Source organism: Trichechus manatus, unplaced genomic scaffold (assembly GCF_000243295.1).
Source record: "Trichechus manatus latirostris isolate Lorelei unplaced genomic scaffold, TriManLat1.0 scaffold00264, whole genome shotgun sequence".
Classification (NCBI taxonomy): domain Eukaryota; kingdom Metazoa; phylum Chordata; class Mammalia; order Sirenia; family Trichechidae; genus Trichechus; species Trichechus manatus.
This window is the reverse complement of record NW_004444200.1, coordinates 671974-686833: the sequence shown is the minus strand read 5'-3', so window position 1 is coordinate 686833 and position 14860 is coordinate 671974. Positions and strand designations below refer to the sequence as shown.

General features: G+C 35.5%; 1 protein-coding gene across 2 annotated transcripts in view; it reads right to left on the bottom strand.

Annotated features, from left to right (window-relative positions):
- Positions 1-14860, bottom strand: part of CENPJ (centromere protein J) — an 82614-nt gene that overhangs the window by 64994 nt on the left and 2760 nt on the right. For both annotated transcript variants that reach the window (XM_004389873.2, XM_023724831.1), the window contains exons 2-7: positions 12720-13229; positions 11877-12000; positions 6557-6856; positions 4600-4711; positions 3649-3751; positions 1710-3330 (exon numbers count right to left, since the gene is read on the bottom strand). In XM_004389873.2, the coding sequence (XP_004389930.1) occupies positions 1710-3330; positions 3649-3751; positions 4600-4711; positions 6557-6856; positions 11877-12000; positions 12720-13163 (2704 nt within the window). In that variant the 5' untranslated portion in view covers positions 13164-13229. The remainder of the gene's footprint in view (positions 1-1709; positions 3331-3648; positions 3752-4599; positions 4712-6556; positions 6857-11876; positions 12001-12719; positions 13230-14860) is intronic.

Here is a 14860-nt window from a genome sequence, read left to right as displayed (position 1 = left end):
AAAAAAAAAAAAAAAAAAAACTCAATGAGATACCACCTCACTCTGACATTAATGTCACTGATCAAAAAAACAGAAATTAACAAATTTTGTAGAGCTTGCTGGGAGACTGGAACTCTTATGCACTGCTGGCAAGCATGTAAGATGGTATAATCACTTTGGAAAAAGATATTCCACCTCCTTTAAAAGCTAGATGCCCATCAACAGATGAATGGATTAAAAAAGTATCGTAATACACACAACGGAATTCTACCCAACAATACAGAACAATGATGAATCTTCAAAACATCTCACAGCAAGGATGAATCTGGAGGGCATTATGCTGAGTGAAGTAAGTCCATCACAAAAGGACAAACACTGTATGAGACCACTATCATAAAAACTCAAGAAAAGGTTTACACACAGAAAAAAACAATCTTTGATGGTTATGAGGGAGGGTAGAAGAGGGTTGGGGGGGAGATCACTAACTAGATAGAAGACACATGTTAACTCTGGTAAACGGAAAGACAACACACAATATAGGGAAAGTCAGCACAACCTGACTAAGGCAAAGTCATAGAAGCTTCCTAGACACATCCAAACACCTTGAAGGACCAAGTTACTGGGGCTAAGGGCTGGGGACAATAGTCTCAGTGGACCTCTAGGTCAATTGCAATAATATAGCTCATAAAGAAAATTTTCTACATCCTCCTTTGGTGAGTATTGTCTGGGGTCTTAAAAGCTTGTGAGCAGCCATGTAAGATACATCTATTGGTCCCATCCCGTCCAGAGTAAAGGAGAATGAAAAAAATCAAAGACACAAGAAAAATATTAGCTCAAAGGACAAAGGGACCACATGAACCACAGCCTCCACTAGCCTGAGCCCATGGTGCCTGGCTACCACCACCGACCACTCTGACAGGGATCACAATGTAGGGTCCCAGATAGAGCAGGAGAAAAATGTAGAACAAAATTCAAATTCACAAAAGAACACTAGACTTACTGGTCTCAGAGACTGGAGGAACCCCCCAGACACCCTGCTAACTCAGAACTGAAGCCACTCCCTAAGTCTACCTTTCAGCCAAAAATTAGACAGACTTATAAAACAAACAACAGCACATGTGAGGGAAGTGCTTCTTAGTTCAAAAAAGTATACGAAACCAAAAGGGCAACACCTGCCCAAAAGCAAAGGCGAGAAGGTAGGAAGGGACAGGAAAACTAGACAAATGGACACAGGGAACCTGGGGTGAAAACAGGGAAAGTGCTGACACATTGCAGGGATTGTAACCAATGTCAAAAAACAATTTGTGTATAAAATTTTTGAATGAGAAACTAAGTTGTGCTGTAAACTTTCACTTAAAGTGCAATAAAAAAAAAGTGTGCACACACAAAGGTCCACACCACAGTAACACATATAAGTTAGGTACTCCATGGTTATAAAAGAAACTTAAATGTTATCTTGCTTTATAATAAAGCACTTCATTGTAAAGTCCTGGAAATGCTAAGACACAGGCTTAAGTTTGAAAAACCTGAAGGCATAATTCATCCGACTCTCTTATACTAGTGATTATGATTTAGATCCAGAAAATCAGTAAAATTTTTAAAAATCCCCAACTAACTTGATTTCTACTGAACAACTAGAAAGCTCAAGATTTCAAACATTTTCTTTGACAACATAATGATAAATGTTAAATTTATTATATTTTGATATGTATTTTATAATGCTGACTTACCAGGTAGTTGGTCTTCACTTATGGTTAACTGGGGTTCATTTCCCAAACGTGAATCTGACTTTGGTTTTGGTTTCAGAGAAGGGAAGAATTTTATCATAAGATCTGATGTAGGAGGAGGACCTATGCTCCTACTGGATTTGCTTAAGTCTTCTCCCTTCTTGACTAGTGCAATCTTCCTTTTTACTGTTTTGTCTAGTACACATATTTCACTATTAGGGCAGCTTGTCTGAAGAGTCCCATAAACAGCTTCATTCCCAAGAATAACATCATGTTTACATGAATTCTCTTCAAGGTCAGACCAAGTTCTTTCATCATCAAAGTCAACTCTACTCATACTTATGGATGAGGTTTTTCTTGAGGACTCAGAAACTTTATTTTTCATGCTTTCTATTATAATAGACTCACCACTACTATAATCTTTATCAGACAAATCTAGATCAATATCCCTACTTTTATCTTTTTCTTGAGTCTCAGTGTCCCTAAAAAGCTCCTTTCCATCAGACACTTCTGCACTATCTGCTGAACTGCTGAGACACCTTTCTTTATCTTCAGTTGATGGTTTTATGGTAATATCAAGCTGTTCCTCAGAGTCGGCGCTACTATCACTGTTCCTAACACCTTCATCATCGTTTGCATTCCATCTAGTTTGATTTTCAGAAGTGTTCATCTGAAATGCTCTCCTACTAATTTTATAAGATTGTTCCATCAGTCCAGTTGGTGATGATACTGAATCATTTTGTTTGGGTGGGACTTCACACTCGCTCTTATTTTTATGCTCAATATGGTCAAGATCCTCATTTTGGTTCCATTGACTAATAGGATCCACTGTATTCGTCTTCTCCTGCTGCAGAGCTTTGACAGGGGTAGAATACATTTGGTGACCTTTGCCAATCTGTTGATCCCTTTCTAAGATTTTCAGTACAAACGAGGAATTACTGGAAAATGACATTTCATCAGCAGCTTGTTCTAAAAACAAAAATTCATCTAATTCCAAATTTTCCTTTTCCTTTTCTTGTTCCCAACTTTCTAACTTTTTCTGAAGAGAAATATCAAAAGAAGATTCTGACTCTTTTACAGTCTTGCCTATCAGGCTCTTAGAAGCCATGCAGTTGACCAGCCCTGTCAAAAGAGGGTGTTTTTCTTTACTCCAGACTTTGCAGCCAGTATCACCAGGTTTTGTACCCTCTAATACATTTTCTTTATTATTAGATTCAACTTTTAGTTCTGAATTGATCTGGTCTCTAAATTGCCCGTCACATTTCTTCCCTGCCTGTATTTTCAATCCCAATGGCGAGAGACTTTTTCTATTATTACTCTTCAGAAGTTTTGGCTTCTGATTGAGTGTGATAGAACCACTCTTGGTTCTAACTTTACTATTCTTCTTAACAGTAGAGTTCTCGGTACATGGGCCTTTATTTATAACAGCAGTTTTCCGTTGGAATTGTTGTCGATCTACTTTAAACTGATGTTGGTCTTCTGAGATGCTCTGATTAGTGACTAGTTTACTTTCTTTCACTATCTGAAACTTAGATTTAGCATTAGTAAATCTAGCTAAACCTTCTCCTCTTTTTAAGAATGGTCGTTTTGGTTTTGCTTTGATTAACAATGATCCTTCTGCTTCCTAAAATAAAAGAATATATGAATTAATTCTTGTATTTCTTACAGCTATATCTAAGTAATCTCAAAGTTTTGTCTTGTTTTTCTTCTTGCAATTCTATTCTATTGTGGATTATTCTGTCCTACAACCTTTTAAAATTATGGTAAAATATATTTAACAAAATATTTGCCAATTCAACAATTTATGTGTACAATTCATTGACACTGACTACATTCATCATGTTGTGCAACCATTTAACACTTCAAATTTATTTTTAAAGCAAATTATAAATTAATCTCTAAAGATTTGAAATAAATCGATTAAAATAGCTGAAATGCTAACCCTTAGCTGTTTTTGTTTCAGTTCTTGTTCTTCCAACCGAATCTGTTCTTCCAAGTAATCTTCAAATGTCTGTTTCTTTTCTCTAATAGCAGCTTTAATAGGCCTAATTAAAAATAAAGAATACAGTTACTTAACATGCAAATCATGATGTGGTAAATTATATTTAGTGTTCCTGATACAGATACCCTGACTGCAGTGAGAACTAACCTTTTATCAAAGTCAGTGTCACCCTTTGAGAATCTAATGAAAGCTACAATCCCCATCTATGCCCCAAAACACAGAAATACACACCACGTTGCATAGGATTTGGGGGTATTAAAGAACCCTTCTGAAGCCCATCTATTGATTATACATTAACTTTTGGAGTAACATATTCATTAATACCTTTAAAATATATTTTAAAAATAGTTCATTAAATATGCATTTTAAAATGAAGAAGGATCTTTAACAATGTAAGTAGAATAACAATAAGAAGTTATTTTGTCCATACCATAATGCATATTAAAGTATTTCAAATAAATGAAAAGCAATCAATAACCTCAATATAGATATTTCATCTTTGCCATGAATTTTTATTCTATAAGTAGACTACACAATTATAATTTGTAAGTGATACCAAATGTGAGATTCCAATACTTAATTTGTTTTTCTTTTCTCTAAAATAGGATTTACCTATTTGAGAGATTCATTTTATTCAGATGTTTTTCTTAAATGAAAAAATTTTCCTCAATTTTCCCAATACAACGTCAAAACTGCTTTAATTTATTCATCTCCCCAACCTCTTTCTTCTGCCGACAGTATGCAATAGGTTGTATCTTCAAGCTTTATACTTAAAGGCACAGTCAAATGAAAACAAGCACACTATGGATCTTTCAAACAAAGAAATGGCTCAATAATAAAGCCTGGCTACTACATTGTCACATTTCTTACTCCTGTCAACATAGATAATACCTTTCTTCAATATTAACCATTTCTGAGGAATCACCAATTTGTTTTAAGTTCGTATCATTCTCTTCCAGAATCTGTTTCGTCATTTTCTCCCAACATGATAAAATACCTTCTCCTAGGATAAAAATTAGGAACATTTTAGTTCAAGAAAAGCAGGTTAAAGTCTTAAAACTTGAGAATTTTACAAGCTACTATGCTAGAAAATTTTTTAGTTATAAGTAATGTATGGCAAAGATTCTAGAACTCTCAAGGATTTCCTTAATCTGATAAAGAAAAATTACAAATTCCTAATAAAACATTTGACATTCTGCAAAAGATTAATGCTACGAAAAAAAAAGGAGCTTTCTAGATTAAAAAAGACTAGAGAGTTATAAAAACTAAATGTAATGCATGAACTTGGACTGGATCCTGGTTTTTAAAAAAACAGCTATAAAAAACATTTTTGGGATAATGGGGAAATTTCAAAATAAAAGAACTGTTAATTTACTTAGGTATAATAACGGTGTTGTGGTTACACAGAGGAATGTCCTAATTTTTACTTGATGCCTGCTGAAACATGTGGGAATTAAGTAACATAATGTGTACATATTACTTTTAATAAAACGGTTCAGCAAAATATAAATGTAGATACATAAATATACAGTCATAGACATATATATTCACATACATATAAGACAAAGTAAATATGGCAAAATATTAACTGTTAAATCCAGATGCAACTATTACAGTTGTCTTTCATCTTTTCTGGATATTTGAAATTTTCTAAATAAAAGGCTAGGGGAGCATACTGTTTAAAAAGACATTTGATCTTTCCATACCAAAGAATTAACTCTAAATTAGGAATTAGGTATTATACACAAAGGTGTCTAACTTTAAGTAGTAAGTTATCTTTTCTTATTTGTATTCTTCAGTAACTTAAATTACTCAAAAGAAAGCATTCATGAAAGCACATTTCTAATATAAAAAATACTGGCAAGAATTTTGTACTAACTTAAAGAACACTAAATATTGGTATATAATTTGATGAACAGTATACAGTCATTAAAATTAAGGTTATGAAGAGTACAGAACTACAAGCATTTCCAACACTCAATAGGAAAGACAATATTATCATAGAATGTTTAAAAAAAAAAAAATGCCAGAATAGGACTAAAAAGAAAAAGACTAGAAGAAAATACATCAAAAGTGCCAAGAGAACTGAATTTGTTTATACCATCAAATGCTGAGAGCCAGTTATATGCCAGGAATGTTGTAAGGTGCTAGGAAGACAGAGGTATAGTGGATGAACAAACTTGAGTGTCTGGATTAGGGTGGAATTTTTTTTTTTTTTAATGAGTAATAACTTCCACCAACCTATTTCTCAAATTTCACATTTTCTATCATGTCTCCTCCTACCACCACCACCAGCACCACACACACTTTAAAGCAACTTCAGACTATTTCTAAGCTCTCAAGGAAAAATGGTACATGCAGAAATATTGCCTCCCATTTAAAAGACTCCATGCTAATATGTAAGGTTTGAAGTCAGCCTGAGTATTGCTATTGCTCTTGGAAAGTCACAAATCCTATGCCCTGCTTTGGGTCCAATTCAGGCTCATGGTTGCACAGCATGTACTACTACTACAACCTGTTGCTATCAAGTCGATTCCGACTCATAGTAACCCTAGAACAGATAGTAGAACTGCCCTGTAGAGTTTCCAAGGCTGTAATCTTTATAGGAGCAGATCGTCAGGTCTTTTCTCCTCTGGAGCAGCTGGGTGGGTTTGATCTGCTGATCTTTTGGTTAGCAGCCGAGTGCTTAACCACTGTGCCATCAGAGCTCCTTGCACAGCATGCAGGGCCATACAATTACAGCTATAATGGACAGGGTAAAAAAAAATGCAGAAAGGATTCTCTTGTCTTAGGAAAACTTCGTAACACTGTTATTTAAGTACAGAAGAGAGAACTATAACTAACTCACCAGAAGGATGGCGATGGTTTTCTTCCTTCAAATCATTTTCTTTCACAGGTGCTTCCTGACACTGTGCTGCACAAAACAAACTGGGAGAAGCACTACTTTTTGAAGTTAAGACAAAATCTTGATTAGCAGTTCTACAGAAGTTGTTTTGTTCATCCAATAAAATGCTGGAAGTGTACACTTTTTCTTGAGTTTGATTCTGGTGAATAAATGATGGTAAGAAGGGCGTGGTTTTATCTACAGTAGCTGAAGTACATGGAGCTCTATACTCTTGGCTCTGACCATCAGGCAGTAAAGTTGAAGCTTGTAATTAAGAAAAACAAAGCTGATGACTTTCGGCAACATTTTCTCTTCAGCATACTTGTGACTCCCATCCCACAAATTATTCTCCAAAGGAAAGTGGCAAAAATATATTTTTTTTCCTTACTAGAAAACTGTGTTTAACATTAAATTTAACATTCCAAAATGAACTTCATATAATTTTAATTAAGAGATGTTTACACTACAGTGTGAAACCCTGGTGATGCAGTAGTTAAGAGTTCAGCTCCTAACCAAAAGGTTGGCAGTTTGAATCCACCAGCTGCTCCCTGGAAACCCTATGAGGCAGTTCTACTGTCCTATAGGGTCGCTAAGAATTGGAATTGACTTGATGGCAACAGGTTGTACTACAGTATATGTGCAGACAATCTGTACATGGTAGAGCTGCAGCTCTGCCTAACTCCAGAGGACATCATTCACATTCCATCTGAGAAAGCAATGATGCAGCCCTGTGACAGACACAGAGCACTAATGCAGATATTTACAAATGATGTGAATTGTTCCCTAAAGATTAATAATTGTTCTATGTGACGGCATATAAAAGTATTGTCTCTTTAGACTACCATTAACATAGTTCCTTAGGTAGGGGAACTACAGGTGATTTTTCCTTTTTGTACTTTTCTGTATTTTTTAAATTTCCTATACTACTTTTTGTTTGTTTTGCTTTTTAAATGTATGCTTTTGGAATAACCCAGTAAACAGAGAGAAGATTCCCCAAAACAGTGGCCATGCTGTGATATACTTAAGAGATTAGATGGCATCCTATCCATCCTGCCTGCTATCCTAACCCCTTGAAATCCTGCTACTAGCCCTCTGTTCTCCCAGACTGTCTCGCCTAAATGTGGAAGACACAATAGAAAGTGTTTTATAAACGGTCCACTGCTACCTATCATTTCAACCCCCTATCTATCTCACTCCCAGTCCACAAATAAAACTAGAGAATCAGGTAGGGCCTCACTGAATATAAGGTTTAATCTCCCTTCCTTTACAGCAATACCCTCCCCTCTTCAATATTTTTGACAAATGGTCATCCCACTAAAACGTGAAGATGTCTTTGACAAAAGCAGTTCTCAGTACGTTCTCTGTAGACCCCTGGGTGTCCCTGAGACCCTTCCAGGGCATCCAAAAGGCCAAAATTATTTCATAACACTATTAAGATATATTCGCCCTTTTCACTGTGTTGACATTTGCATTGATGGTACAAAAGCGATGCATAAAACTGCTAGCTCATTAGCTCAAAGTATTATTTTATTAAATCTCACCCTCTGAATACATGTCTTTTCAACATTCTATGGGACAAAATGGTAAGTACACAAAAAGCATTTATGCCAAAACATGGTTGTTTTAAGTAATCGGTTTAACGGCAATGGGTTTCTTTTTTGGTAAGGAAAAGCACTTGTGTAATTGTTTGAGTTGTAAGCTCACCTAGCCACTTTTTTCAAAGAACATCAGTTTTACTTGAAAGACTGAATGACAGGGGACATAGTTATGGATACTTCTTAGGCACAACCAAATACCTCATGAGATTGGTTTTCAGGGTCTGAAGACTTAGGACCATAGTCTCATGGGACAAATTTAGTTAAATGGCATAATATAGTTCACGAAGTGTATACTCTACATCCCAAAGGGAAGAGTAGTGTCTGGGGTCTTAAAAGCTTTTAAGCAGCCATCTAAGATAAAATACGTAACTATCGATCTCTGTTCGTCTGAAACAAGAGACAGAAGGAAACCAAAGGCTCAGAAGAAAGTCTACAGGACTAATAGTCTACACGAACCACTGCCTCAGCTACCCTGAGACCAGAAGAACTAGATGGTGTCTGGCTACCACTACCAACCGTTCTGCTCATGGCCAAATAAACAGACGTTGATAGAACAGGAGAAAAATGTGGAACAGAACTCAACTTCTTAGAAGTCCAGACTTACTGGACCAGTTGAGACTAGAGGAATCCTCAAGACTATTGCCCTGAGATAACTCTTTAAACCTTGAACCAAAATCATCCCTAGAAGTCACCTTTTAGTTAAATAACAGATTGGCTCATAAAATAAAGAATATCACCTGTGAGTAATGAGCTCCTTTAAAAAATCATCTATATGAGATCAAATGGTCAAAAATTTCTCTAAAACAAAGACGAGAAGGTAAGGGGGCAGGGAAACTAGAGTACTGGAAATGGTACAACCAGAAAAGAATGAATGAGAAAGATGACACATGTGAAAAAGGTACCAATACCACTGAATAACTTGTGTAGAAATTGTTAAATGGGAATCTAATTTGCTGTGTGAACTTTCACCTTAAACATAATAAAATATTAATTTAAAAAAAAAAGATTGAATGACAAACTATGATTATTTAAACCTGGGTACAGGACAGACATTTTCTCAAAAATGAAACAAGTGAACCAGTCACCTCAAGGAAAACAACTGACAATGTTTGGTGTCAATGACAAATTTCAGCTTTCAAGTAAAAACTGCAATTTTGGAAATTTGCTATATTAGTGAATATAATTTTTTTATATTGTATCATGAAATATCTCAACATTTTGAAGACCTACATAACTAAGTGAACCATTATCTTTCAAATAACCAGTGCATATTACCAAATCACATATGATACGATTCATTAAAAACACCAAGATATCAGTATATATTTTAATGTAATAGATTATAAAAGTTCATCAGTAGGGTTTCAGAATCTATATGGGAAAATAACTGCCTAGAAACAACCATTTGTTGAGTTTTGGTGCAACATCCAAGAAGAATAACCACAATTATCTGAAAAAGGTACTAAAATACTCCCCTCCTTTTTTGAAGTACATACCCATGTGAGGCTGGATTTTTTTCCCACATACTTCAATCAAAACAACATGTCTCAATAGACTGAATACAGAAATAGACAGAATCAGATGACTTTTCTTAAGCCAGAAGTTAAAAAGATTTTCAAAATATAAAACAATGCCATTCTTCTCACTAAATTTTTTTGTTTTAGAAAAGTTTTCATTAAAAATGTTATTTATACCACAATTTTTTTTTATTGTGCTTTAGGGGAAGGTTTATAGAGCAAATTAGTTACTCATTAAACAATTAATACACATATTGTTTTATGACACTGGTTGCCAACCTCGCAAGGTGTCAACACTCTCCCTTTCTCGACCTTGGGTTCCCCATTTCCATTCATCCAGCTTTCCTGTCCTCTCCTGCCTTCTCGTCCTTGTCCCTGGGTTGGTGTGCCCATTAAGTCTCATATACGTGGTTGAGCTATGTGTATTACTGTTTGTTTCGTGGGCCTGTCTAATCTTTGAAGGGTGACTCTGAAAAGTGACTTCAGTACTGAGTTAAAAGGGTATCCAGGGGCCATACTCTCAGGGTTTCTCCAGTCTCTGTCAGACCAGTAAATCTGATCATTGTGAGTTTGAATTTTGTTCTACATTTTTCTCCAGCTCTTTCTGGGACCCTCTACTGTGATCCCTGTCAGAGCAGTCAGTGGTGGTAGCTGGGCACCATCTAGTTGTGCTGGACTCAGTCTGGCGGAGGCTGTGGTAGTTGTGGTCCATTAGTCCTCTGGACTAATCTTTCCTTTGTGTCCTTGGTTTTCTTCATTTTCCCTTGCTCCAGGGAGGGTGGGACCAGTAGAGTATCTTAGATGGCCGCTCACAAGCTTTTAAGATCCCAGATGCTACTCACCACAGAAAATAAACTATGTTACGCCAATTGAGCTAGATGTCCCCCAAGATGGTTTATTATTATTTTTTATTAATTTTTAAATTTCTCAGTTTCAATTTCTAGTATATTGATACATACAGACCCTATAACAAATGCTCTTTGGGGTCTTCCATAACTGAAGAGCGTTAAGGGGTCCTGAGATAAAAAAAATTGAAAATCACTGTCTTAAAGCAATCTGTTCCATGACTGAATGGGGCTATTTCTTATATTAATAACTTTGAAATCACCTCCCTGTCACTCTACCATAGTGCTATTTCTACCTGAAAATCTATCACAGGCTATTATTTAAGTGATCTTAATTATTCTTTTTATGTATTCCATAAAGAAACCCAGAACATTCAAATATTTCAAGATACATACCACATGGTATCTATCTTCTCCAAGATAAAAATTCCCTCAACCATTCTTCATTTGCTGGACTGCCTAACCGCCACCTCCCTGTTCCCCACTTAGTCATAGTCTGCACACTTATTTGCCAATTTTTGTTTGTTTGTTTGTGTACTCAATGCCTAGCACAGTCTCTCAGCAGAACGGGCACTTTCCTGAATCAGTAGTGTGTTTCTTAAAAGGTAGGACCAAGAAGCAAACACATTACTCCAAATCACTGTTTTTCAAACTGTGGGGCACATTCCATTAGTAATTTTATCACCACATGCAATAGGTCATGACCAACAGTTTATAAAACAACATGGAATAGAATAAATAAAATAGAAAATATCCTTTACATGCCAGAACACCAAAAAGGACAGGTTTATGAAATTTCTGTTTCATTATGTTATGATTTAAAACATTTTTGTTACTATAGAATATAGTCAACTTGCAAAGTCATTCCTCCAGATCATATTTCAACAGGTTTTTTTTTCCCTGATAAGCAAATACATCATGCTTTCTATTAACTCATCTAGCATACAACAGAAGAATACTGTCATCTGCTACCACGAACTATTTTTGGTATGGCTGCCACACATATTTACCTTTATGGCCCCTGAGCAGTTTTTTATGCATCAGGCAGCTGTAAACTACTGGCCCTGAACAAAATTTGGCTTCTTTAATAAATGTGAATGCTTTTAAGCATGGCACACACTCCAGAATGTCACAATTCCTATTTGTCCCAATTATATTACACTGTCACCATTTCACACATTTATCTGCCTAGACCCTATGAGACTAGAGTTTGCAACATATGATGGAGGAATGGTAGAAATAGCCTAATAAGCAACTAAACGTAAGAAATGTATGCAACTATGTATCACTGTACTAACTGAAGGGCCTACATTAGCAAAAATACCTGGGAATGTATGTTGCTCAGACACCATAGTAAGCAGCTTCTCTTGTTCTTCCATGAGTCTTTGTAGTTGCTCTAACTGTTGCCTCTTCAGTTGTTCCTGCTTCTTCTGTTGTACTTCCTTCAGCTTTTTAAACATAAAATCAACCATATTAAATTAACATTTCTTCACAGATCCTTGCTCCTTATATTTATGTTTACCCCTCCCACCTCTTCTTTTTTTTTCCAATTGTGCTTTAGATGAAGTTTTACAGAACAAATTAGTCTCTCGTTATACAATACATATATTATTTTGCGACATTGGCTACCCACCCCATGACGTGTCAAAACTCTCCCCTTATAGACTGTTACCAGCTTTCCTGTCCCCTCGTGCCTTCTCGTCCTCCCACCTCCCGTTTCTTATCTTCCTTAATAAAGAGTTTCAAAGAGAGATTCCTAACTAACTAAAGCTGCTACCAAAAATCTAAAATCCAATATCTTATGAAGGAAATCATATCAACTATCTCAAGTAAGAAACAGAAACAGCCATATCAATCCTTTGATTCTTAAAGTAGGGTACGCAACTGTATGTTTATGATCATCAGCTTTTTCTCCCTAATACGTGACCAACCATTTCTAATTTAGTTTTATCAAATGAGGTAGCAACTTAAAGATACTAAGTGTTATGTATATATCTTACATATTTAAAATGTTTTTTAATGTTTCACATGAGACAAAGGGAAAAATTTGGTATACTGAGGATTTCAGAGCAAGGGAGAAGAAACAAGAAGACCTGGAAGAGGTGACTTTTCAACATAAACAGAAACCTGCAGTAACACAAATACATATCAGGTAATCCTGCTCTACCTGTTCAAGTTTATTAAAAAGTGGGTCTTTATAAGCCACTTCTTTGAATTCACTTGCAAGATCTAGGATGAAGTCATTTTTGTTATCTTCCCAGTATCCAGGAACATCCTTATGTGCCACTATTTGTGGTTTCTTTTTAGTTACAGAAAAGACTGTATGTGTTTTAGATTTATCTGATTGTAGTTTGTAAGAGCTGTTAGTCTCCAACTTCTGTTCTTCATGAAGCAGATCTTCTTCATTTATAAAGCCGAAGCTATTTGAAAAATGTGTAGCTTTAATAGGAAAACTGGTAGAAAGATTCACAGCTGCTTGATTCTGTCCTTCTGCTTCCAAAACAGGAAATCCACGATTTAATATGACCCCAGCCCGAGAAGGATTGGTCATCCACTGGGTTAAGAAGTTCTGCCCATTGTTTAATTCTGAAGAGGCTGGCATCAGGAACATTTCAGTCCAAAGACAGTGTTATATTAAAGTAATGGAAAAACTGGAAAAGCTACTGATTTCCAATACCTGTAGACAGAAAATAGCCAAGAAAAAATATTAGTTAAAGCTATTAGATATTCTACTCCAAACTAGCCCAAATCTCAACCCAATACAAAAATGTACTAAATATTTCATATACAAAAGTTGCTTACTAACAAAGCAAAAGGGCATTAAGCTACATATCTTTTTAAAAGTCTTAAATATCCCAATTGATTGGTTCAAATAACCTAAGATCTACCAAACAATAGTTTAGCTTAACTAGTAAAAAATATCTGCCTTGAGCATTATGCTCTTTTATGAACCATCTATATGGGATAAAATTGATAACAGCAACTTGAAAGATTAGATAAGAACCTGGAGGGGGACAATGAGTATATGGAACAACTCTGAAAAGGAGGGTGAGAATGATTTTACAATTTTAAGAATGTAATCAATGTCACTAAAAGGTACATGTAGAAACTGTTGAATTGATGTATGTTTTGCTGTGTATATTCTCAACAACAACAAAATAAATAACCTAAGATTCCTTCTAGTCCAATCATTCAATTACTGACGATTTTATACAAGTGACAAATCAGTTGACCTAAAACTATGGGAGCTAAAACACCTTCTAAGTTATTTAATTACAAAAAAATAAAGCCAGTATCAATATCAGATATTACCCATATGAAGCACCTTCACGCTTCTGTCCCTAATCTGGCATTGCTTCTTTGCCCAGCTAGGGAACCTATGTTCTCCACAGTTCCAGAACAAAAATCACCCGGTCCCCTGACCCTCCACCATGGGGCTCCTGCCTTCAAGAGTGATAAAAAGTGTTCTTTATCTTTATTTAGGTTGTGATTACACTGATGTATATAAATTTAGACAGTACACTTAAGATTAGTGCTCTTTACTGGATATATGTTATTCCTTAATAATTCTTTAAACCTGTTTTAAGTAAACTAATTCTAATTGTTTTTTAGTTGGAAGTCTATATAAAAAGATAACAGCATTTCACCAAATGGTAACCTTGGTTAAATTTCAATGACCTTGGCAGAAAACCTTTTGAAATCCAAATTCAGGAATGAGACAAGCTACAAGACCATTTGGTATGACATCAAAAACTATAAGGAGGGGCTTTCCCTTTAAGATCGGGAACAAGACAAGGATGTCCACTCTTACCGCTGTTGTTCAATATTGTACTGGAAGTCCTAGCCAGAGCAATTAGGCAAGGAAAAGATATAAGACCTATCTAAACCAGGAATAAAGAAGTAAACTATCCCTATTCACAGATGACATGATCCTAAATAGAGAAAATCTCAAAGAATCCACACACAAAAGAAAAAAGGTAATAGAGCTAATGAATTCAACAAAGTGGCAAGTACAAGATCAACACATAAAAATCAGTTGGGTTTCTACACATCAGCAATGAGCAATCTGAAAAGAGAATTAAGAAAACAATTCCATTTACCATAGCATCTAAAAGAATAAAACACCTAAGAATAAACTTAACCAGGAGGTGAAAGACTTATAAACTTAAAACTATAAAACATTGCTGAAAGAAATTAAAGAAGATCTAAATAAATGGACCACAACTTATCTATCAGTTTGTTGTACCATAGTGACTTGTGTATTGCTATAATGCTGGAAGCAATGCCACCGGTATTTCAAATACCAGT